At 38.2% G+C, this 26,942-nt stretch overlaps 1 protein-coding gene across 15 annotated transcripts in view; it reads left to right on the top strand.

Annotated features, from left to right (window-relative positions):
- The window catches only part of CD44 (CD44 molecule (IN blood group)), a 68,606-nt gene extending 44,472 nt beyond the window's left edge, over positions 1–24,134 (top strand). For 2 of the 15 annotated variants that reach the window (XM_081891253.1, XM_081891260.1), the window contains 15 exons: positions 3,442–3,618; positions 5,871–6,044; positions 7,738–7,926; positions 9,156–9,329; positions 10,716–10,886; positions 12,996–13,175; positions 13,656–13,829; positions 14,794–14,958; positions 15,969–16,151; positions 16,403–16,555; positions 17,879–18,025; positions 19,519–19,704; positions 20,608–20,706; positions 21,874–21,952; positions 23,279–24,134. In XM_081891253.1, the coding sequence (XP_081747379.1) occupies positions 3,442–3,618; positions 5,871–6,044; positions 7,738–7,926; positions 9,156–9,329; positions 10,716–10,886; positions 12,996–13,175; positions 13,656–13,829; positions 14,794–14,958; positions 15,969–16,151; positions 16,403–16,555; positions 17,879–18,025; positions 19,519–19,704; positions 20,608–20,706; positions 21,874–21,952; positions 23,279–23,486 (2,459 nt within the window). In that variant the 3' untranslated portion in view covers positions 23,487–24,134. Of the gene's footprint in view, positions 1–2,414; positions 2,502–3,441; positions 3,619–5,870; positions 6,045–7,737; positions 7,927–9,155; positions 9,330–10,715; positions 10,887–12,995; positions 13,176–13,655; positions 13,830–14,793; positions 14,959–15,968; positions 16,152–16,402; positions 16,556–17,878; positions 18,026–19,518; positions 19,705–20,607; positions 20,707–21,873; positions 21,953–23,278 lie in introns of all 15 variants that reach the window. The other 13 variants (XM_081891255.1, XM_081891254.1, XM_081891259.1 and 10 more) reach the window with 12 other exon arrangements.
- The last annotated feature ends 2,808 nt before the right edge of the window (positions 24,135–26,942 follow it).

Raw genomic sequence — 26,942 nt, 5'->3', positions numbered from 1 at the left:
CCGTGCGGAAGCACAAATCAGCATACTGTACTGCTTGTAGGCACAGGAGAACTGCCAGTGGAAGTGCACAGCAATTACTATGCTGGAAGTAGTCATGCGGATTGACCTAGCAGGTTCATTGTTGTTACCTGGTTGTAGCACAATGCAGCAATTCCCTCTGGCCAAGAAGATATTAAATGCCTCAGCTTCGCATATGTGCCTATGAAAAAGGTACACGCATACTAAGCACACATGCATCTTTCCTTGCAATGTGCAATATGGGAGGCCTTCTGCAGCACTGTGCTCAATTCAAGTATTTCTAAATAATATGGATCATTTTGAAATTGTTTTAGATATACGCAATAATGGATAAAAGTTAGTTGTGAAAATAAGAATTAGGGTAAAATCTTTGCTATGTAAACTAGCTTTATCAGGTATCTTCCCCATGTAACTAGAAGAGGAACTAGTTCTATAGTCTTGCATTGTACTCTCTTCCATTTGCTTTGTCATTATTTTCAATAATTATAATTTAGTCATGGCTTTCTCCTTTCCACTTCTCCTCTTTTAGGCACCAATTAAAACTTCATAGCTATATTTTTCTGAGAACTGTCACAAAAGCCCGTTGCCATGAAATCATTATCTTGTCAAAACATTCACCGCTGTAATTGCCAGTCATATTATGAATCCAGAAAGGCATTGTTTTGGCTTTCTTCATTACTCTTAACAATTTTATTACACTTAAATTAAATACCTTAGCCTGGTATTATACTGTAGTCTGGTATAACCTAGATGATTTTCACATTCACTGCATTTGCACATAATGATAAGCCATGGTTTAGGCGCATAAACCATGCACAAAGTGAAGGAAGCTTCTGAGAGTCTTGGGCATGCTTGTTTTCTTCTCTCCTTCCATGTGGCAGGGAGAAGGCTTCTGGAGCATTTAGTTCCAGTTTCAAAGAATCTTAACTGATAACATATGAAGCAGAGATTGTTGTAAACCAAACTCTGATCACTTTCTGAACAAGCCAACTTCAAACCTTGAGTTATGAACCAGGCTTGTTTAAATATCCACAGCTTCTCTTAAACCACTGTCCCTGGTTCCTACATAATGGCAAACCAGGTTTCTCAGAAAATGAAAATAAATATTCTCCCTGTGATCAGAAGGAATGCACAAGCGCAAGTCACATGGCAGCTCTTTCTTGCTCATGAATGTAGCACTAAACCATAGTCCAGCGTTATTAGACAGTTCTGGCGTTACCATGGACCAGAAAACAGTCATTATAACTGATCTTTCTGTAGCCTATAACAAACACACAAAGCCTTGTATTTACTTCTCCCTATTTAAGGATTCTTGACCACATCAGCTTGACATTTCTCTTTAAACCAAATCAAAGTTGCAAACAGAAATAAAAAAATAGCAGCTTACTGTTGCCAATTAGCAATGGGAAACAAGAGAGACAGAAAATGGGCAAATGACTTTATGAGATCCAGTTCTCTTAGTGATCTTTTGAGGACAGTTTTGTGAGCAGTGCTTCTTGGCCTGACACTTTGTCCCATTTTTCTCTTATGCAAGGTTTAAACAGAGTAAACTCTAAAATAAGAAAAAATAATATAGTCAATAATGTGTTTTAAAAGGGCAGCCCTTTGCATACATACAGAAAGAAAGGAATCCTCATTCTTACCCTTCCCTGAGCTCATGGAAGGGCTTTTGATCCAGTGGTTGAGAGGAGGAAACATTTGCTCAGATCTTCCACAGTGCTCCTGAAACTTGGGGTACCTTCCAAAACACAGTATAAGCTATTGTGGGGATGGATTGCAGGACGAAGAGTGAATTGGGATCAATCTTTTGCCCTCCCTGTCCATTAGCAGAGGCACCTGCTGAATCAAAAGCCTTCTGTTATCATAAGTGCCCTGATTGGATTCCACCCATTGTAAGCACAAAAATACATACGGTAAAACTTTGGTGGGTGGGTGTGAGTAAGAGCTTTGGGATTCACTAAAATGGCTTGTAGATGCACCACAATTTAAATAAAGGGATTCAATACCCTCACTTAATTGTTCCTCCACTTTATTTTGCTTCCTTATTGGTTAATATTGTATTTGGCTTTATTTTATCAATGTCTTGCTCTTTTTTTTCTGTGCCCTAAGCTAACTTCTCTCTAGTGTATAAATAAACACTTCTGATTTTGATAAATACTACAAGGTTTTCAATTCCTGTGAGAAGTCAAGGCAAGAACTATAGGAACAGACCCCTCTTTCTTGAATTAAGCACCAAACGCCTAACTGTTAAGCCTCTTTCTCCCTTCCTCTTATTAATCTTATTGTTGGCAGGCAAGTTGTTTATTCAGGAAGGTGTTGATGGATAGTAGCTTAGCTGGGAAATGTTGGCTTAACAAATAAAAATATCATATCTCATTCCTCTGTTGTCTGAACAGCTGACAGCCCTCATCACAACTCACATGAGAAAATGTCCACCAGTATTGATTTTAAGGAGGTGCATCATCCCATTGAAGGAACTTGGGGTAAAAAAATTAACTGTTAACAATTGTTTATAATTGTCTAGAATACAAACTTAATGGTAACATCAGAAGTAGTGTGTTGATTGTAGAAAACAGCCCCTAATTCCGTAAGGATTTTTCTATTCAATAAAGCCCCACTTAGTCAGAAATCTTTGGATCTGAATATACAGTTCAGACTGAATATGCATGAATATTCATTTGGGCTGAATATGTATCCTCTATTGCTACATCTATGTATTGCTGAGATCCCCTGCTCTTTTAATAACTCCTCAAAGCATCCTAATATTGGGTTGCTTTGTCAATAACTTTATTTCTTCTTATCCACTGGTTGTTCTTAATGCCAGCTCCATTATTTGTGGTGGCAGTGGGATGCATAAACTGAAAATTCTCTTGTGCTGTCTCTAACTTCTGTGTAACTGTCTCTTTTCTTATGGTAGCAAATTATACAGTAAGAATATAGCATTTCCACTGAGATTCTTGTCAAATCACTCATATTCAGAGCTCCAACTTTTCTCTAGTGGGATCCAAAGGATCTTGTAGTGCCTCCCAGGAGCATATCCTGGTGTACTGAGTGCCTTGTAAATGCTCTCTCTTCTCTTTATTATATCACTCACAATGCCTTGTGTGGTATTACAGTGATACAAGGCAACTGTAACTGTAATTCAGCCATCTTCTTGCCATGCACTGGATCACAGACAGTCTTATTGATTTGATGCCCACTGTACATTGTTGCACCGCCACCACTGGTTGATTTAGTTCCACCCAATAAATCTATTACGCATTATTAATCTCTTACTCATTATTCATCTCTAACGAGGAGCTCTGAAAACACTACCACAAATAAAAAAGACAAGGATAAGGATGGATAATACTTACTTTGGTGATTGGGAAATGGATAATGATATTAAAAGCTTATCGTAGATTTACATAATCAAATCACTAGATAAGAGTTCTGAAGAACATCATGATGTTGTTGGTGATGATGATGATGGTGGCGATGATGATGATGGTAGCGATGATGATGATGATCATAATGGAGAAGGGTCTGGGCACTTAAATCCTGAAACCGTTCTTGAATGGAACAGCAGTGGTGATAATGAACTTCGGCCATCAAAAACCAGTAAGCATTAATTCCTGTAATGTATGCACTGCGCTATAATGAAAGTCATTAGATGTGTCTCAGTAAACAATGGGATTTGGATGTATGTGTACATATTAAGCACTCTAGAAGTAATCGATGATAATCTATAAGGAATAATTTGTACCATACATAATTCAGAAATACAACAGCATCAAATCGAAAATTAATTTATAATGTTATAATAAAATTCTGGATATAGTGGAAGATTACTGCTTAATAATAGACAACACAAAGCAAAGAAGATTTAATTGAGTACCATGAATTATATTACTCTGCCCTTTTTTCTATGCATATCCTACAGTGATATAATCCTATTGGCTTATTCTGGAAATGGAAACTTGGATGCATACTTACAAACAAAAGTCTCATTTTGTGTTTTATGCTTGAACTTTGTTTAGCTCTGAGTTGCCTTACCTCCTCTCATTGGTGTCTGTTAGGCATTTGTCCTAGGAATGCATATTATGAAACTACGCCTTCCTTGGTAAACATCCTTAAACTACTTTGCTTTCTTTTGCATTGGATTATCTCTATGATGGGGATATTGCAAAGTGTGCTGGTGCCTTCAGTTGTATTTGGAAAAGTACCATTCCTATCAGTACATTTAATCTCTAGGCTCTGACTTTTATCATTCATGTTATTTGTGCACAGGTGGTCTATGAGGTCAAATTTATTTTGCTATGGTGAGATGGTGGTTGTTTTGTGGTGGTGGTAAAAGCTATTCTTTGGGTTTAGCAACAAGCATCAAGTTATATGCTAAACTAACATATGTTGTGCATATCTTCCTGGATTACTCTTTCTCTAATTGTGGAAAATGCAATTTAGTGAAATCAGTCAAGCAGCTTGTAGTCATTTGTATCTATCAGAAGTGTAGTGGGTCTCATTGTATTGCATGGATCATGCATTTTGCTATAGTTCTTCCATAGTGAAGCAAAGCAAATCATAAGTCAATGAGTGCATTTCAAAGAAAAAAATTCTGTGGATCAAAACTTTATTTTACTGTTTTCCAACATAATTTTATACAGTAGTTGGAGACATATATTTTTGTGCCTTTAGCAACAGCCTTGCTTGCTTGCTTGCTTGCTTACTTACTTACTTACTATTTTTATTTAATAAAGCTATTGTTATCCCACACTTTACAACCTTTCCATTGCATTTAAGACTGATTTTTAGGAGAAGCAGATTTGTTGCACAAAACTTGCTTTAATTGTATAACCTGAGTTTGCTGGTACATGACTGAGTAGCACCCAGGAGTAGGGACAGTGTAGAAGTACCCTTACTTTTCTGTATCAAGTTGCTGTTCAAAGCACAGAACCAATCCCAGTTTTTGTTTTAATGACAACCTTTGGTTATAAGTGGAAAGGTTAGTATGCATAGCACTTGATGGTAACAGAAGGGTTGAGTTTGGATTTTTGTAATGATCTCTGAAACTCATCAGTGGTCATGATTGCAATTTTCTTCAGTAGTAGTACAAAACTAGTGGCACTATTGTGCGATTGCCCACCTGAACTTAAAATAAACGCAGAATTTGTCTCTGCCACTCTGATGAAAAGTAAAATGTTAAGTTTCCAAAATTCTATTTTCCAAGACATTTGAGGGCAATGATCCTGACATTTGCCCATTGATGTGGGTTTTCCAGACGTGTTTGCATCAGAAAATTTTCTAACCTAGCATATTTATTGTACTTGTGTTTAAGTAAATAGAACAAAACCTTTGAAACGTCCAAACTTTCCCAATATTACATTTGCAATTGGCAGCCATTCATTGCCACTTAGGAAACAGAAACTAGAAAAATTTTCATTTGGGAAAATTTTCTATCCTGTATCATGGGTTTTGCTTGAAGATCTACTACTCTTGCAACAATTTTCAGCCAGAGTGAATATTTGCAATATAAAGAGGACATACTCCTGATTCATGGTTGTTTATTTATTCAGTATTTGATGGCATTCAGTGGACATGTGTGAACTGTCCACTGTAAAGTATTGCATTTGATTTCAAATTGTTGTGCCTGCGATGGTGAATTTCAGAGGGTTCTCTCACACATGTAAGTTTCCACTTGATGCTAAAGACGAAACGACATGGATATGTGAGCTATGCATTAAAAATACCTGTACAATATAGATGGCTTGTGTTATACCCATGTGTTATACCCAAGAAATAATACCAACGTTAATTGGTTGGTGGTAGTGTGGAATATAGTCAAATAAATATCAATTCAACTATTGTCACAACAGCTGTGGTCTCCACCAAAGATGTCAAGCATGATGACTCGGCCCATGATTCATTTCTACACGGTGTACACTCTGAAAAAGACAGTGAAGTCAGATATTCAACAAATGGCACAAGGGAGGATGTGCTACCCCGAATTGTTCCTCTAGTTGATGATGAACATTATTCAACAGCTACTGGTATGACTACTAAAGCATGATCTTGACACTACCTCTTTCTTGTCAGCATCAACTCTCACAGTATCAAAGTCTAGAAGTTAGTTAATAACTAGAATCATGGTGCAGTGCTACATCTGTAGTATATCTGCTACTACATCTGCAGATAATATGCTGTGATTACTTTTTTAAAAAAAGCAGAGCCACACATTTGAAGGCATTTCCCCCCAGATGTGTTCTGTTAAATCTTAACAAAACCATGAAACCAAAAGCTCACGTGTTATTTGGCTTTGACTAAGCAAGAGTGAGTCACAAATCCCAAATCTGAATTTATTTTAGACTCCAAAGTTCCCTGAAATTTGCAGAAGTTCCAAACCAACATGTCATCCCTGTCTAACCATATCTTAAAGCAGTATTTTTTAAAGTGCTGTCATATGTAACCACGTTGGCCTCAGTTCAGTGCTACACAAAGTTTGGCAGTGCTAAAGCACACATAGATCAGACACGCAGCCAGTAAAAGGCAGTATAGAAACATGATGAGATTGGCCCATACAAAATCAAGTTGCTGCTGTGTTTTTCAAGTAGCCAGTGCTTATAGACTTCACAAAATTGGCTCAAATCAGTTCCTTGCTTAGAAAGTTGGGAGCTAACGTGAGCTCATTTTGTGACGCTTCACTTTGTTTTAAAGAAAGAACTATATAAACTGCTATTCAAACACATGAAAACAGAGTTCTTTTGAACCCAAGGGCATAGATTCGCCAACATTAGAGGACGGTTGCAATATTAGGAAATGAAAGATGAATAAATGGCATTTATACAAACACATATGCAACTTGCATTGCAATTTTGGTTTGGTTTATTATGGAAATGTATTAGCATTTTCTCTTGCAGATGGGGTCTACCTTGCTTTCCTATTCCAAAGGGCTTTCTGTGTGCTTGGTGTTATTTCTCAAAATCTGAAGCATGTTCTCTTGGGCTCATCTCAGGCAGTCATCATAATGTTCAACACATTATGCTTCCTGCTGAATGCTGGGAAAAGGTTTGACTCTGAAGGAAAAATCTGGTGGTGTGGTGGTGGTACCTCAAGACGCTTCTGACAGTTTCCTTGGATTTAAACAGCAGCACCTTTAGAACTGTATAAGGCTATGCTGAAATGGTTGAACTACATCTGGCTCAGAATGCCAGCCAAAATATTTCTTTCCAAGTTGAATGTGTGAACCAACATTATCTATCTGCAGCATTTGGCCTTAGTGCCTGGAACAAATTCTAAACATATTCCAAAAAGTACAATTTCAAAGAAAAAGGAAGAAGAAAAAGAAGACAAGAAAGAGAAAGTTTATGGACTTAAGATGGTGCTGTGATTTCAGTTGTACAAAGCCTTGGCATCTATCAAAGACGTTTGATAGATTAGTTAAAGGTGCAAGCTGTTGTCACATCTTTTCTGCCTGTAATACTGTTACACGCCTTTCCACTATTCCTACTGGTCTCTGGGGCACTGTCTGGAAAATCAGCAACTTCTGATAATCGAGGTGATGACACTGGGTGGCTGTGAATTCAACAATACTTTCCCAAAAAATTATCTACTTTCCTCCTCCTCTTGCTTATGCACATAATTGAAAAAGCAAGCCATGTCTAGTTTAACAAGATAAAGTGAACAATCTGGATGGTTGTTCAGCAAGCATAACACTGCAACTGATTCAAAACATCATCATAACAGCTGGGTCCTCCAGTGATGATTTCTTCAAGCAGGAAGACTCAACTCAGAATCCACTAGATGGTGCTCTCTCTGGATTAGAAACTGAAGACACATTACCTACAACCACAGATTCAGACGTACTGCATCCTGTGCTTGTTCCATCAAGTGAAAGAGAAAGAACTCTGGAGGAAGAATCTTCCCACCATACAGGTATCAGAACCAATAGTGAACTGTAGAATTAGATTTTCATTTGGATTGTTTGCTTTCATTTCCTGATCCGGGTTTCTGGAGAAATGATGTTTAACCATACTTAAAAATAGAACTTTTAGTCACGGGGGGGGGGGCATTGTGAGTTTCCTTTAGTTATTCTTCCATATGTTGGAGATGTGAGTTCCAAACTGTTGAGAGTTTTGCTTTTCGCAGCCATTCTTCTCCCATTATTTTTAGTTACATTTTAAATAGATAGGTACAATCTATTATCAGTGTCAAACGTACCCCAGATATGTCATACCGATAAAATTTATGTTTATACCATTTGCTAGTAAACCTATATAAATATCTAAAAGTAGACTGTACTGGGCTTGATGGGCCAGTGGTTTGACTGAATATTAAGGATGTGCCGTGTGTGAGAATACAGAGGTATAAATCAAGATCATTTTGCTGTTTGGTTATTCTGAAGTTATCTCTGTGTTATCCCTGTTGTGGCAATGCAGCAGCTTGAGTTGTATTGGTTGCCAGACTTATTGCTACAGTATGCAAATTGAAGAATCTGGGTTTAAGCTGATGTAAGCCTACTGAACTCAGTGGAAGTAGCTGATTCTGTAAGAAGACTGAATTTTCATCCAAGCATTTTGGCCGAATTGGTTTGTGCATTAGTCATTCTATCCATTTCCACACAGAAAGAAAAATTATATAAAATGATAAAATTATACCTCTTCTTGCACTAACTAGTGATTAGCATGCCATCTCAAACATAGGAAGCTGCCTTATACTTAGTCACGCCACTGGTCCATCTAGCTCACGATGGGCAGTCTACACTGACTACCAGCAGATTTGCCAGGTTTCAGACAGAGTCTTTCCCAGTCCTATGTGGAGATGCTAGAGATCGAACCCTTCTGCATGCAAAGCAGATTCTCTGCCACTGAGTCAAGCTTCTTCCCCATGGAAGGTTTGAACTATAGTGATTCAAATAACCACCTCAGTACATTGACACCTTGTTGAGGTGAGAGTTCTGACAGGCAGAATAGGCTTCCCTATTAACTTCTGTGGTGATTCTACATGCCTAAATAATGTCTCCATCCTATGGTGAAAATTGGGGGAGCCTGTTTCCATTGGAGTTCACAAACAGAACTTTCTGAGTCTCTCACTATCTACTAAACGCACGGAAATCCAAAATATTGAGTTACTGATTCCTGCATTATTTATCATTGCTACAATAGTTCTAGCCTTCAATGAAAGTGCTGAACATGAAGAATCACATCAAGATCAGTTATCAGCAGTGGGCAAACCTGGGCGGAGAAGTGGTTCTGCCACAAACAGAACGATCCTTGGTGTCCTAGAAACACTTATTCCTCAAAGTGAGAAGCTTCATGACAATGAATCTTCTCAGACAGGTACTGGCTGCAGGATGTTAATGTAATCTTCCTATGTTCAGTTCTATTTCTCTTTTATGTCAGAGAATAGGAAGGCTTTTATGTCTCAGCGAGAAGTCCAGCCTTTATTAGAACTGGGGTCTGATGCTTCTCCATTTGGGGTGAAACATGGCTTCAGAAATGGAAGCCATTTTTATTGTGGTAATTGCACAGGAGGAAAGCAGCAGCCCCTCCTATGTCACGGTTCTGATCCAGTTCACCTCCCCCTTACACGGCAGCTACATTCACAGACCTGCATCTCACATATATTTAGGCCTTCTTACTACCCTTTAAAGTGAATTCCTAGTATTCCAATATTAGGGCACTAAGATAATCATGGCAGTCTGACAAAACTTTCCATTAATAATGGATTGTTAGCATTCCCAATAATGGATGGCATTATCGCCAGTCCATGGAGGCCCAACCTCCAAATGGCGCCATCCCTTCTGTAGGCTCCTACGCACATTTCTCTGTCCTGCTACCTCAGTCAGTGTTAAAGAATGGTGGACCCATGTTCTTTTGCAACAGAGGCACCTAAGTTTTAAAAAGAGGTAGCTTTGAGAAGAGCCACTATTCCATTCAAACAGATAAGTCACATTTCATCATCTGAGTAGGGGTTCATATCATATTAGTTTTATTTCATCTTGACACCACCACCCCAATATAATTCAATCTCTGACACCAAGAATATTAGTGTCAGAGTGCTTTACACACAATTATTTTGCTTGGGCCTCTGTTGTGTAGATGCAGCCCATTACTGTTGTTTTAGCGTTTCTTCAAGTAGAAAATACTCCATATTTACTGTAGATAACCAAAATTATCTACAGTATTTACTAATTTGTATTTCTGTTGCCTTCTTTACCGTCACAACATTGAAAGAACAAATTTGTTTTTACAAATACTTGGTAGTTGTGCCATAAACAGCATGTGTCTATGAGGAAGTCAAAACACCTCCTTTGCAAGCTTATTTCTTTTCTTTTTTTAGAAACCTAGCTGTCTGCAAATAAGAAATGAACAAAATATGTTGTCTTCATACCATTTAACTAAAACCAAAATCATTTTATAGCTGTGAAATACAAAATGCTTGCTTCACATATACGTAATAATGGCTAGATAAGATATTGTTTCAAAGGATTTAACTAAAATGAATTAACTGAAATATGAACTGGTTATTGTTTTATTGAAAAGTACTTATACTAAAAGTGTAATAGAGAATCTTGACTTAGTTACGGATAAACAGACCCCTAAAAGGCACCCTTTTCTCTTGAGTGCCACCAGTGTAGTTGGATTCATATTGAACTGCAAGATCCATGTACAATAGACAGTGGTTCTGCATATATTAAATTAACAAATACTTCACCACAAAAGCAGATAATGGGCTGAAAGTTGAAGAATCCACTCAAGGCCCACCATCTCATGGCATATATCCTGAATGGTCCAATGAAGAAAGATACCCCACAAACTCATCCAGCAAAGAGACACTACCTGAAATTATTCATCCAAGTGAAAATGAGCAAAAAAATGAATCCATTTATACAGGTATATCTCAGAAAAGTTCTATTCAGCCCCAGTCATTATTATTTCCTACGAAGGGTGTAATCCTGACTCCTATGAAGTCAGCATGAATCAGGATTGCAGCCTTAACTACTGATACATCCTAAGAAAATTATTTAATCTACATAACATGGGCCTGATAGTGAAAATGTGGTATTAATTCAGTCATCATTGTAGCAGTTGTGGTCTCCACAGGTAAGATTAACCGTGAAGACTGATAATCATGGTATATAGGTTAATGAGATCCATCTTGGTGGGAGCAATGAAAATTGATATCCTACAAAAACATCTAAAAATGGAATTATGCCTGGTCTCATTTCAAGTGTAAACAAGCATGAAGAGGATTTGGAAATATCTCATTTGGGTACTAGGAAGTAAAGGAAAATTCGGCATTGTTAAACTTTTCTACACTTTTAAAATTCATTTAATAAATGTATAGTCACCTTTCAAAACAACGACAAAACTTCCACAGGATGACTGACAAATATGTAAACTCAAGATCAAACAATAAATTTAAAAACAATTTAGAAAACCCCAAATCCACAAGAAAATAGTAGCAAGTTTGCATAGCACATCAGTAAATTTCTAAGCAAAACAGAAATGTTTTTGAAATCTTCTTGGGTTGAAGTCCTCTTAAAGATGAAGCCATGCATACTTCTTTGGGAAAAGAATTTGAGAAATGTGGCATGTTAGATTGGAGGTTATTGTTTCCCCAGATGGAATTTATTACTTTGACAATGCATATGGAGTTCAGTCTTAACCTAATAATTAATACTGCTTAAGCCTTAACCTAATATTTTAATTGGCTTCACCTAAAATTCTGATAGTGCCTGTAAAGCTAGATAAGATGGGTATCAAATAATTATGAGGAGGAAACTGCTAACATAGGGTATTGTCTAACTAAATCAAGAGCTGATCCACTGAAATAAATGGATTTATGTTATTCCAGTCCACTGATTTTAATGGGTCTATTCTTTATCAGGCTACCATTCGCTACCATTTGTTGTCTTTAAAACAGATTCAGACATTATTATAGCAGCTGTTGGAATGAACTACAAAGATTCCTCTCATGGTTCACACATGTAGGCTAGTTTATATCCTCTTGGGCAGTGAAGGCAAATTTATTGCAGCTAGAGAGAAAAAAACATGAAAAGTTTTTTTAAAAACCCACCTATTCTTGCCTTTTCTTTTTTTAGACTGGGCTACTTTAGTCTTCCATTGAGGTTGATTATCAAAGGCCTATGTTGACTTGATCTGGACAAGTATTTATAAATACTCCAGAGTCCGACAAAATGAGTCCTATGGCAGAAAGATTTGTTTTCCCAGACAAGAGGCTTCAAAAGATTCATGAAGCAGAGATGGTTGGATATGATCTTGGCTGGGACAGTGACAATAAATACCTTGCAAATGCATCTAAATTTAATTAGCCACCTAGAATCATTCCTCAGAATAAAAAGCGAGTAAAAAGGAAATGCCACATACAGGTACAGGCAGGGATTCATTATCATTAAATCTTTTAGCTAAATTAGAAATAATAATAATAATAATAATAATAATAATAATAATAATAATAATATAAAAAAAACAACCCCATCTGGTTGTGTTTCCCCAGCCACTCTGGGCGGCTTCCAACAAAAGATTAAAAATACATTAAAACATCAGTCATTAAAAACGTCCCTAAACAGGGCTGCTTTCCGATGCCTCCTAAACATCAGATAGTTGTTTATTCTTTGACATCTGGTGGGAGCACATTCCACAGGGCGTGTGCCACTACTGAGAAGGCCCTCTGCCTGGTTCCCTGTAACTTTGCTTCTTGCAGTGAGGGAATTGCCAGAAGGCCCTCGGCGTTGGACCTCAGTGTCCGGGCAGAACGATGGGGGTGGAGACGCTCATTCAGGTATACTGGCCCTGTTTTCTGTGTAGATTTTATAGCCATAGAATACGTTTTGGATAGAGCTATAGTTCTGTCTCATCTAAAACGGCTATTGTGGTTACTGATTTCCACTTTCCATATTAGGGTTAAGTAGAATTGCACTTAGTGAAGCGCATGTGAAAGCAGAGAATTCAAAACTGACCCAGCCATCTTTGTAACAGCAGTAGTCTCCAGTGATAGCACTGACTATGAAGATTCCGGTCGGGATACAATGTTGCACAGTGAGCATTCTGGACAGGATAATGAAGAAAAACATCTCACAAACACATCTGGAAATCATTTGCTGCCTGGAATTCTTCATGCAGCTGAAAGTGAGCATGAAAATGAACGTTCAGACACAGGTATTGACTGGAAAAATAGTAAAAACATTTTACTTCTTTTTTCAGTAATCTCTCTAGATAAATTAGAAGCTATCTCAAACTATGTAAAGATGTAATCCTGACTCCATTTAAATAAATGGACTTTCATTAAACACAGGAAGCATGGTGTGATGAAAAAGTATGCAAAATTTGTTTGCTGCTTGAGATTATCTCCTGCCTGAAATAACTCTTCCAAGTTGAAGCAGTCTTGAAATGGAAACATCTCCTTGGGTGTCTTCCAAGTACAGGAATTCTAATGGCTTTTAATTCTTCTGGTGTTGGATGAAAGGTACTTGAACTGTAAATCATAGTAGGTAAATGCCATCAGACTAAACGTAATTATACTTAAAAACCTGATACGATATTGATTCAATTCAACAAAACATAGCACTTAGTAAGAACTGATGAAAAGAACGATACCTCTGTAACATTTGAAAAATATTCAAACCATCATTACAACAGCTGTTGCCTCCAGTGATAATGGCAAGCAGGAAGACACCACACAAAAACCACATGCAATGCATCCTGGGTGGGAAAGTGAAGATGAAGATACCACAAACACAACTATGGATAATATTCCACCTATAATTATTCTTTCAAGTGAAGGAAAGCATGAAAAGGAGACGCATCATACAGGTACCTCCCAGGAAATAGAACTTTAATAAATTTGCAGTTCTTTGTATTATTTTTCAAATGTACTGCATTGTCACCGTACTCCATTTGAAGAGCTATCCCAACTACTCTCATTCTCTCTGCCAGTTGATAATAAAGTTCCATTCATTTGCAACAAAATAATGGTATTCATAACCCACTTAAAAGCAGAGTCAGTAATTACAGGAGACGACTCTCCATACTTAGCCTTCAAACCCAGGTGTGTGTTTTTTATGAGTCACTGTTAGAAGGTGGGTGTATAAATGCAGAAAGTACAGAAATAAATTGCCATAACTGTGACTTTCAGGGATGACAGTGACCACTGACTTATGAATGGAGTAATTTAATGGTGGCGTAGTAAGGACAGGTAAAATACAAATAAATCTAGGGCTGAAGGGCTACTTGGCATTACGCCTCCAAGTTACAAAAACAAAACAAAACTGTACATGAATAGTCTTGTAGAGATACATTTTTTTTGTTTTGTTAAACCAATCTGTTTCATTGAAATCTTTTGAAGGAAATTCTGCCATCAACATGCCCTTTAGGGATGCTGATGGGCTAACATATGCATTATTTAGAAAGAGTCAGAAGCCTCCCAATACATAACCATAGAATTATAGAGTTGGAGGGGACCCCCAAAGGCCATCTGGTCCAAGCCCCTGCAACGCAGGAATCTCAACAAAAGTTTCCACAACTGTTGACCATCTAATTTCTGCTTAAAAACCTCCAGTGAAGGAGAGTCCCTCACCTACTAAGGGAGTCCGTTCCACTGTTAGGCTACTCCTATTGTCAGAAGGTTCTTCCTAATGTTTAGCTGGAATCTCCTTTCTTGTAACTTGAATCTATGTGCAGTAGAAGGCCAGGTAATGTGCCTCTCAGTAAACAATTTCGTAATAGATTACATAAGCATTGTAATGAATGAATGAATGATCTAACTATATTGTGACAGCTGTGGTCTCTGATGGTGGAAGTGACCATGAAGATTCTACTCAAGAAGCACATCCTGGCCAGAACAATGAACACAGGCATCCTTCAAACACGTCAACAGATTATTTTGTACCTGGAATTATTTCTTCAGTTGAATACGTGCATGGAAATGAAACTTCACATATAGGTACAAGCAAGAAGAAGAAAATTCAGATATTCTCTTTGTTACGTTCTAGATGAATTAGGCTGCTGTATTGAGCTAGATAACAGGTTGCAATTTTAATCTTACTGAAATCAATTACAGTGGTACCTCGGGTTACAAACTTAATTCGTTCCAGAGGTCTGTTCTTAACCTGAAACCTTTCTTAACCTGAGGTACCACCTTAGCTAATGGAGCCTGCTGCACTGCTTGTGCGCAATTTCTGTTCTCATCCTGGGGCAAAGTTCTTAACCCGAGGTACTACTTCCGGGTTAGCGGAGTCTGTAACCCGAAGTACCACTGTATAGGAGTGAGCTCCCGTTGCTTGGTCCCTGCTCCTGCCAACCTGGCAGTTCGAAAGCACATCAAAGTGCAAGTAGATAAATTGGTACCGCTCTGGCGGGAAGGTAAACGGTGTTTCCGTGTGCTGCTCTGGTTCGCCAGAAGTGGCTTAGTCATGCTGGCCACATGACCCGGAAGCTGTACGCCAGCTCCCTCGGCCGATAAAGCGAGATGAGCGCCGCAACCCCAGAGTCGGCCACAACTAGACCTAATGGTTAGGGGTCCCTTTACCTATAGTTATGGTATAAGCCTTGAACATCCATTTTTCATTCATGCACACAGTAAAACTTTTAAGTAACAATAAAATACACTGCAAATATCTAGAGATAACTTGCTACATAGTAGTATTCCTCTATCAGAAAGTTAGAATAAAAAGAAAACATTTCATGTAACTATAAAGAGGATGTGTGCATTTTTGTTTTGTTTTTGTTTTTTCATTCTGTTGATATATTCCAAATGAATTATATTCCTTTTGTGTCCTGGTTTGTAAGGAAACTAAATTTGCATTGAGATCCACTAAAATGTGGTAATGGATATCCATTAGCAATACTAATTTTAAAAAATTAAATGTGATGCTAAGCAAATCATGTGGGATGTAGTTCTGCAAATGTTACAGAACACTTAACATTAACCCAACCCAACCATCATTATCATAGCTGTGGGTTCCAGTGATGATATCAGACATGAAGTTGCTACTCGTGATCCAATGGTACATGATGTACATCATGAATCGGGTAGAGAAGATGATTATTCTACAAACAGCACGAAGGATGAAGTACCCATAGAAGCTATTCCTCCAGCTGGAAACAATAACATAGATAATTTCTATCATACAGGTAGTTGTGGCATTCTTAATTATGTAGTGATTGGTGATGGTGTGGGGAATCACATTGCTCACAACTGGATTCTTATTTTCATTCAGTAAATATAGTTGAACATGTAAGGTGCACAAGAAATGTAATTGCATGTAAATATGAGTAAAGCTGAGAACATTGCGCAGTGAGTTATTGGAAGGGGAGTGGCTTGCAAAAGCCATCATTTTGTATTTTAACACGTCCAAACCTAAGTTCATCATTGATTCACCAAACAGCTGTCATACACAACGATCATGAAGACTCAACTCAACAACCATTACCTCCCATTCATCAGCCAGGCTGGTATGCTGAAGAAATATATCCCACAAATACTTCTAGAGATGGTATACCGATGGGAGTTGATTCAGATAGTGAAAGCAAACAAACAGGTATTGCGTTGAATAATCTATTCATTTCATCACAATGTATGAAATGAAGCACTGTTTTTGAAACAAAGCATTTGTCGTTCTTTAAATCTGTACCCCGCCTTTCCACCAAATGGAAATGTTGATTAATGCCTAGATTTTAAGGTTGGAATTCTAACCTAAGAATATTATTTGTTCCTTTTAACATAAGGTTGCTGTTTTCGGGCAATTTGAGAGGGACTGATTCTTTGGGATCGATGTCTCATGCTCTAGGAAATCCTCTGATTTTAACTTTTGAATGTTAGCTCTAGCCTCTGAGAGCTGAAAGTGCCCTATGGGGATATTTTTAGGCAATGATACATGACAAGGACAAGTGATTTGTTCAAAATAGGGATTAGGGCATAAATTGTGCTGAGGCTTAGACTTCTGAAAATTAGAATTAAAAGTTCTCTCACTAGAGGGAAGCTTGCTATTCCTTAATAATAATAAGGAACAATTCCTGTTCTAAGAGTTGAGTTTATGCAAACCCCATTTAAAGGAGATGTTCCTCCCATCAAGTTTATATAGCAGGCTCCAGAAAAACAGGCCTGGCAATATAGACAATAGCATTCATTCCACGACACAAGAACTTGATATTACCTGACCAGATATTTCTATGCTGTTTTGTTTTGTTCTCAAGCTAGTCTGTAGGGCATAATGGCCTTTGGTTTAAATTTCTGATCATGTGTAGAGCTTGTAGAACATAAACAAACAAGATATACAAATATGGTTCTGAAACTAAGTCTTACATTTTAATTCTTTATATCTCATTCATTATGATTATTATTTGCATATGCCAATCACCCAGAGTCAAATAATGATGTTTGCTGTGATAATCATTTAATTATGACATGATTTATAATAAAATTAGCCCAAGTTAAAACCTGTAGAAGAGTTGAAATGAGTGTGAGAGAAAGGGAGTGGTGAGTAGAGAGCAGAAGGTTGAAGAACGTGGGCTCTCATCCACAACTGACAAGTACTTGGCTGTAGCTCATGAATAGTTTTCTCTTCCATCAAAAGTATATAACACAAATGTCATTGTCAAGTTGATGAAATTTTCTGCATGCCTAATCAACTGTCAGTGTCAGCTGGTGATGTCAGATGTTGGGTCAGAAAATAAAACCAAGGGGGAAGCCAGATCACTGTCAAAGTCTTTTGGAATTTCTGAATTGTAGCAAATCTGGCATCCCAGTATGTTGTTTGGATAGAAATACTCTGCTGGTAGAGTAAGAAGTCAGTGGATCAGAGTGAAAAGCAGTTAATAGTTTTGCTATTTTTACAATCTCAATTCATTTACCATTGCCATAGATGTGGCCAAAGAAGATTCAACCCCAGAACCAGTGAGACAATGGGGTCATGAAGACAAATACACAACGAAATCAACAGCAGATGTCTTAGTTCCTGGAATTGTTCCTCGAAGAGGAATAAGTCAAAAAAATAATACTGATCATACAGGTATTCAGTAGAATGGTGGTGGGATTCCTTTTAACCCTGTCTATCTTAGGTGAGATAATCTCATGTTGTTAATTTTCATGTCTATTTTAAAACAGACACCGAAAATTAAATTGCATGTAACCTGAACTTATATAAGGTCGAGGAACAGAAACTAAATTGTTACCTTGGCCAGGACCTTATTGGTAAAACGAATGTGTTGAAGTTGCTACTTAGGGACTGTACCATGTGGAGATCACCTCATAAAATAATGTCATAAAATCATTTGTAAGCAGTTGCAGCCTAATGACATTTCCATATCTTTGAACTTCAGTTTTGAAATTTCCCTGTCAAAATTCCTTGCTTAATATTCTTTAATTGTGGCTAAGGGAGCACATATGATTGTGATAGCCATGGCCATTTTGATAGCCACCAAGATTGTGAGAAGTACTTGTCTGTTTGCCAGGCACTGCAGGTTTACACAACGTAAATTTGTTGAAGGAGTATTGCATTTTGAGTTGTGATCAAATTGACTGTTTCCCAAACATATGTTATTTTTTTTGCGGGGGCGGGGGGGGGGGGGCGGGAGAGTATGATATGTACAGGGGAATAATTTTCTAAAACAATTTAGGTCATGATTTCTCTATTCCGTTCTGCAAATATTTGCATTTATTGTTTCAATTATGTCATTTTGCTATCATGTGAAGCTAATGATCCTTCACAAAATGTATCTATTATGCTGTCTGTTGTTACATCTCCTACTTGAGAGCCTAGTGATGTCTTTAAATACTGTCTTTGTCAGTATTAATGCCAAGATATAAGATTTTGCAGGATGCTTGCTTAAAGATGGCAATGTGTTGAAGTTTTTGGCGTACTTTAGAGACTCATTTCCTTCCTAGTTTCAGTGGCTAGTGTTTCTTTTTAGGTAGACAATTATAGCACCTCTTAATATCTGTAGTAAGAACTGATATGTTGATTATTCATTTCACTTCATTGTTCCTGGCATATTCTTTGACTTTCCAAACTGCTGGTGTGCTTTACATTTCTTGAATATTTATCTCTGTAGAGATAAAAATCAGACTGAACCTGAGTCAGTGGGTTTGTTTAAGTTTTGAAAAGGGAAGGAAAGACAACATCTTACTTCCCAAGCATGGTGTGGGTTAATGGGCTTGTTAGCGGTTAATGGGCTTGTTAGCGGGAGCTTGCATGAATTTTAATATTAGACAATATTTCCATGTGTAAGCGCACTCTAATGTGGCATCTTTTGCCAAATGATCCTCGGATCCAATGTTGCTTTGATCTGAGCTGTGTCTGGCTGTTGCTCACTTGCGTCTCTGTCCATTACTACTGGAAGGTTTCAAGAGCAGATCAGAAACATTGCAACCTTCCCTATTTTGTTCTTTTTAAACTTTCAGTATAGTAGGAATTTTGTAAAACAAAAAAACAAACCGGTTTTAATTCTGCAAATTTCAAGGTTAATTGATAGTTAATAGTTAATTCAACCATCACTACAACAGCAGTAGTCTCAAAGGATGGAACCAAAACTGAAGAATCAACACAAGATCCACAGTTACATGGATTGCATCCTGAATGGAGCACTGAAGATGAGCCTGTTGTAAATGGCACTCAAGATTATGTATTACCTGGAGTTTTTCCTGAAATTGACAGTGGTTCTGACAGACATCCATCATCGCCTACTGCCAGTAAGAGTTATAAATTCCAGGAACTTCAGCTAATCTTTACTTTTCCATACATCAAAATCCTGGGGAAATGTGGTGTGGAAACAAATAGCTTTTAGATGGAAATCGCACTGTGATTACATTCTGTTTATTTCATGGCTTCTTGCACAGATGCATGATCAAACTCTGATTTTAATGAATGCGTTTGCACTAGTCGAAGGAAGGTGTGTGATCGTTTCTCAACAATCTTTCTGTCTCTCCAGTTTTGGAGATTAGTTGATTTTTCTCCCTTTTCTCACTTATGGGAACTATTTTCAAATTAGTAACAGATTAATACATATTTCTATAAGTATCACTACAAACAATTACACATAGCAATATTAGCTAACGTCTGCGGTATTTGCATGCATTTGATAAGTGTATGTGGTGTTATGGAAAGGCAGTTTCTCCCTGATTGCTACAGGGATACACTTCACAGAAGAACTCAAAATACAGGGCTAAAGTATACAATAAATATAAACTAGCTGGAAATTTAAAAGAAGAAAGCATTTTATCAGGGTTTGGAAAACTGATTTTAATTTTCATAGAGTAATGGATCCCCCCTTTTCCCTTTCCTTAGCATAGCCTGCCAGTATTTTACAAAAGAAGGCTTTTTGAAATGATTGGCAAACAAGGTGTGATAGGGAGAAACCCAAATGAAAGCTCTGAGGAAACTATGGTTTATATGGTGCTTAAGCACTGCTGTATCCTTATACTTTACCATTCCCGTGTCAAGGAATAGGGCCTTGTTATGAAACTCAACGCACCTGTGTTTCCTTTGACAATATCATGTATTTTTTTTGTCTGTGAAAACTCAAGGGCTCCAGATTTATATAACACAGCTCTTATGTTTTGTGAGTAATGCATGTTTGTTTGTTTTTTATCTAGGTGATAACCCAAATGACCCGAAGGGGTCCGGAAGAGGGACACACATTGACCAGACAGGGGAATCGCCAAAAAGCGAGCCACGAATGGCTATCATACCAGGTTGGTGTCTTTACTTTTACCATTTATGTTTATTATAAAGTCCTATTGGTTTGTGATTGCTCCTCTCACTGCCACCACTGGAAGTGGTGAGCCTCTAGGTCCGTGGTTCCCAATCTTTTTATGGTCATGTCCCACCTCAGCATCTCTAAAATCCTGATTCCCCACCCCACCCCAGTGACATATAATTCTTATTATTTAAGAAGTGAACTCCTATTCACGTGGAGGAAGCTTAAAAGGCCATTCACTGTTAATAACTCATTCTCAAATTGCCCCCGTGTGGGGCGTGTGCCCCACTTTGGGAACCACAGCTCTAGATGCTTTGCATGTAGAACTTTTTAGGTTAAATCACTGAGAAATTAAGTTAAAGGTTCAGTCTAGGCAAGACCATCGCCTTACATTTCAGGATCTTCTGCCAGGCAGACAAGGAAAACACTTGGTTACATAGGCCACCAGATTCATTATAAAGTGGCTTCATTTTTGTCATGTATTTGCAAGGTCAGTGTAGCAGGAAACAGGAGGGAAAGTCTCACTGGTCTCCCTCAGTGTCATTGTTGCTAGTTGCCACTGCCAGACAGAGCCTGTGAGGAAGCAGGAGGCAGCAGCTACTACTGTTTGTTTTCAGCACCATGGTTGTTTGCTAGCTCATCCTATCTGGGTCAGAGATGGGGAGTCCAGGGGCGGGGGCAGGCACCTGGCTGAACCCACCTTTAAAAATAATATTGCAGCACCATGCTAGTTCCTTGTAAGTATTTCCTTCATGCAGCCTTGTATGTGGATACACAGCCTTGTGGAGAAATCTTAGCATAACGAAGGAAGAACCTGGAAACAACCAGCAGCCATTTTCTTAGTCACAGCAGTGCTGTGTACCAGCTGTTATGATCAGGTTTCTGTATGCTCCCCACTTCTCACAAAAGAGTCTCCATACAGTTATTTTTGCCATTTATATGGGCATGCAGGGGAGGAAAGAATATTTGTGAGCCAGACCTGAGAGGAAACCTCACTCTGTTGCTTCATATCTTGAAAGAAAACAATAAGCATGGGTCCTTTAAGGAAATAAAGTGGGGTTATTAATGATACTATGTCAACTACTGTGTCAACTCTCTATCCAGATGACTAGCCAGTAAAAGTTTCCATGTTTTTTCCCCTCCCTCAAACTTCCACCCACAGATTGGCTTATTGTAGTTGCTTCTCTCTTGGCACTGGCATTGATACTTGGTGTTTGCATTGCTGTGAACAGTCGAAGGAGGTAAGGAATGGCTTTTGTAAATTTCCACTGGTTAGTGCCAGAACTTTCTTTTAGTCTTGTTGCTGGGAAATTCCAAGATCTGACATCTTTAAATAATACAAAGGAGAAAACAGCTCCTTCTTTCAAGAGATGTCCATTGAAAAGCACACGTCAAGGCACACAATAGTGCATTTATACAAAAGTGTGGCTGGTAAATATTTAAATAAGTAAGCAGTGAAGGAACTTCTTTATGCTTCTGAATATCTTTTAACCTTGCAACTGTAATAGTTAGCTGGTAATCAGTAAGTTTAATTTTTTCTTGTTTTTATAGTGGGTGTGTGGATGGATAGATAGATGAGAGGGAGAGAGAGGTTGTCAACTATGTATTTTTAATGTGTTTTTTCCCTTTGACATGAAATTGCATTATACAAGTATTTTCCTAAAGGATGCTCAGTCCTGCATGTGGGCATCCCATAGGCATCTAGGTGGCCACTGTGAGAGCAGGCAGGCACAGGAGGGATGGAGCTCTCCTTTCGTCCTATGCAACCAGCATAGAAACCAAGTAGGCTGCCAAAGCAAGGAAGCCCTGTCTTCTGGGCCCAGCATAGAAATGCAGTAGGTTAGAGGAAAGATGGAGCTCCTTTTCCTCCTCCTTCCAGCTCTCAGCACAATAGTAAAAATTGCAGGCTTGTAACTTTTGTGGGCTTCTTTGCCATGCAGCAAAGCACCCACCTGCCTGTAACTGTAGATGATCCTATACTGTTAACCCATTTTGAGTCATGAGCGGACAGCTCTCCACTGACTGTGGACTGAGAATCACTACCTTGGCTGCAATCTGCATTCCAGTCCTATCAAAGTCACGTTACTTCATTGTTGTTGTTTTTATCTTATCTACCACACAGAAGGTACTTTTCAGAAGTATTTCCTGATAGTTTGTAAGTTGATGCATGGATCTAAGTGTGGACATAAACGTTTACTAATTAATGATAGTCTCTGACCTTTCATAGCTGCTGTTTTCTTCCTTTGTCTTGAAAGAAGCAGACAAGCACAGACCAACCATGATCAAATGCAGATAACATTTCCTTTAAAATGGTTCAGTCTGGAAGCTATAAATCAAAATGGCATCCTAACTGAAAACATAGTTTTTCTTCGAATATCACGAGATTAAATACTACATGCATACTTGCAGGTTTCCCATGGGCATCTTGTTGGCCAAAGTGAGGACAGGATGTTGGACTTTTCTTATGTTTTAAAGCTTTGATTAACCCAGATAGAATTGGTGAGTTTTACTTCACTTTTGTATGTGATTGTGTGCTTTGACATCCCATGTTTTCCCCTTTACATTAGATGTGGGCAGAAGCAAAAACTTATTATCAACAATGGCAAAGGAGGCATAAATGAGAAAAACAAGGGTGGATTGAATGGAGAAGCCAGTAGATCTCGGGAAATGGTTCATTTGGTGCATGATGAGAAGCCAGAAAACCAAACAGATGAATTCCAGGCAATTGATGAAACGCAGAACCAACAAGAAGTGGCCTTGAAGAGTGGCGTGTAAGAGAGCTGCGCCAATCCAATTTCATCAGAGGTGAAGAAGCAAAAAAAACAATGCACGGAACTGGGACTAGAACTCACAAATGCAATGAGCTACTGATGTCTTTGAAGCATAATTAAGCATACATTTTCTTCTTTCTCTATTTTTAATGGTCAGGTACAAGATAAAAATGTCGTGTTTCCTCTGCTCAAGATTGCTTAATTTTGCCCGGTTCAGATGGGCGACCACCAACATCACCCGTCTCCCAATTGTGGTCTACTGTTTGATAAGGCAGAATACCAACTTCAACTTATTTCCCCTAACTTGTGCAGCTTTCCCCTCATTATATCGTAATGGAGTCACCAGGATCTCTAGCCAGTACCTTTAAGGCATTAAGGTACTGAGCATATAGAACGTCAATATTAATTGCAATGGGAGACTTCAGAACAGAATTCTTATTTGTCACTTAGCCCTGAAGGATTTGTCATCTTTTTGAATCTCGCTCACTTCTTGATATTTGGAATTGTGTGCTGAAGTAATTGAATACAGAAAAACAAATTTATCCAAAAATTCCAGGAATGTCCAGTAACAATTTTTAATAGGGTGGAAAGGCGAGTAAGAATAAAATTGATTTTATAGCAAATAAATTTTTATTCTCTATAATCTAAATAATCTGTGATGTTGTTTTTGCATTTCAAAGTTGCATATCTATTGCATGGTTCATAGTTGGAATATTTGTTAAAAGTATTCATTCAGCTCCATTTGACTACACCACATTTAGATATAATGGATGCACAACAGTAGACTTTCTATGGGATCCTTTGTATGTTTCCAATGAATTGGGGGTCTGAATCGAAGCCGTATATGTCTGGGTGTTGTGTCTACTTCAAATAACTCTTTCCATTTTGGAGTTCCATGCATGGCTGCCAGCCTAATGTCAGAAACAGCACATGTAACTCCTAGTTAGATGGTTGGGTGGGGTGATGGCACTCACAAGTTGTATCACAGCTGCTTACTAGGAAGAAGGGGAGGCTGGTGCAGTGCAGACACACTAGCAGAGGTGCGAGATTGGCTCTGCTGGTACATTTGCACCACACTTAACTCTCCTTTCCTGAAAGCAGCAGCAATGTGGCTGATCAGAGGTCAGGTGAGTGCCATTGCTGCAACACACTGTCTGCTACTGGTAGCTCCAAGAACCATTCAGAGGTCCAAGAACCACACATGTACAGCATTCCTTTGCATACACATTTCCCATCCTAGCAGGCCATGTGTGGGCAATAAGTTGCTTTTGTGCAAAGCATCACTATGGTGGTGGTGGCACTCTGCTGAGAATATGTTCCTTCTTAGGAAACTAGCATGCACACAGTCCATTCGTCTCATATTACCTGAATCATATTTGCAACATGATGTTGGAGAGGGGTTTTAACCTTTCCTTCAGACACTTCATTTGACTGCACCGGGCACATAAAAATAACCACAGCAGTCTCCATATGCCACAGAGATGAATAGCAAATGATCGCTTCCTTTCCAGTAGAAAGCTATAAATGGCCTGTTGGTTACACATGACAAATGCTATGAGAAATACAACTCACCTGTAGGACTAAGAAGAAACTAACATAAAAATCTCTGAGAAAATCAAACACAAATATTATGAAGCCGAATAACAGTAAATAGTTGCAAATATATCACCACAGTTCCTTGTTCTTCTTATGTCCAATTTTCTTAAGAGACATATTTTTTTAAAAAACTAAAAACTCCTAATTATTTCCTAATTAACACCATGCACATTATCATACCAATGCAGAAATGTAGGCCTGTTTGTGGAAGGAGTGTTCCATGCATCAATGCTACAGCTCGGGGTAAGCATTGACATCTGTACCACATTGTTAATCTGGATCACACTACACTGTGTAGACGAACATCAGCCCTCCACCTTGCTCTGGCTGTTTAAACATGTTTGCACCTTGTCAGATAATAACACTACGAATTGTTTCTTATTTTATTCACCATTGCCACTGCAAAATCCTAGTTTTCTTTACAGTCAGAAATGCTATGGATTCCTGGCAGCATACCCTCTTTTTGAACCCACCTTTTAAAACCCCCCACTCCTGTGGATTCTTTCCACGTGGAGAGAACCATTTTTACTGTTTTAGTGTCATGTGGGAACAATTAGAATGTCATTCATTCACTCCCTTTCCAAGGCACAGTGGTGTCAGCAGACGTCTTTTAGATGTCCTTGAGTCACTGGCAGAGGATTTTCTTCTAGCGAGCATATTCAAACAGCTGTGGCTTATTTATTTCATTGCTCTCTCCCCCCCCCCTCCCATTTGTATCAGGGACACTGGTGGTCTCCAAAAGTTATAAACACTTACTGAAGCTTGGCAGTTTTCTTCTACAGAAAATAATCTCCATTGTTTTCTAAGTTGAAGCCAGATGATATATCCTTTAAACAAAAACACCCAATATCCCTGGTCCTGACATGAATAAAATAATAAAAGTAGTTTTCCAGCCCTTTTTTGTTCACCAACTCCCTGACTGAAGCATCACTGCTTAGGAGTTTAAAATTTGGTTTTCCGCTTCTGTGTTGGACATAATTAGCTGCTTAAGAGACAAGTCTGCTACCCAAGTGCAATGTCCTTCAGCTGCCATTGGTTCACCTGCTTTGATGTAACAGTCTGTGGTGCATGGACAGCGTTGGCCCAGAAAGCACGTTGCACTGGGACAACTGGAAACCTTTGATTTTAGATTATTTATTCTCTGATCAACTATGGCATATCGAAACCACAAAATTTAAGTAACATGGCAAGCTTGGTTGTGTCAGACGTATGGTTTCAGACCTCTTTGCCAGAAAAGGACAGACTTCCTTAGCTGAGTCATACTCAAAAAGCTCCCCAGGTATAAGTAATTTAAAATAGAGATTTACATATACTAAGTAGAAATGGTGTTGGGGAATAAAATACTTTGCACAAACACATCACATATTCTTTTCAGAGTTGAAAAGTAATAATTGACACTCGCTCTAACCGTTAAAATTATGAATCCACATTTATTGATGATATGTACATAAAAAGTACAACACTTAGTGAAATATTGTCTTCGCTGATTATTTCCAGTATATAAAGAATGTCCAGTTTTGTTTTATACATAAGTTACAGAAATCAGTTCACACAGTAAGAAAGTATTAAAAGCAAATACTGTAGTTACTAAAGGAGGTATAGATAAAGATTAGGAGAATTAGAACTATAAACTACAAAAAAAATATACTCAGTAAATGAGGCATTCCCATTACAATATACAAGAAAATAACCAGAGTTAATAGAAAGTTTTCGCATCTGCATTCATTAGTCTTTACACAAAATGTGGTACAGGAACTGTACAAGTACATCATTTCGATTCCCAGATGAACACTTCCAATCAATGTCAAAGACCAGGCTTATGGTTTCTTTTGGATGTATTCTAAATGGATCACATCACATTTCA

The sequence above is a fragment of the Podarcis melisellensis genome (assembly GCF_964234715.1).
Source record: "Podarcis melisellensis genome assembly, chromosome: 1".
Taxonomy (NCBI): Eukaryota; Metazoa; Chordata; class Lepidosauria; order Squamata; family Lacertidae; genus Podarcis; species Podarcis melisellensis.
The sequence above is the reverse complement of the archived record's forward strand: the minus strand, read 5'-3'. Positions and strand labels throughout refer to the sequence as shown.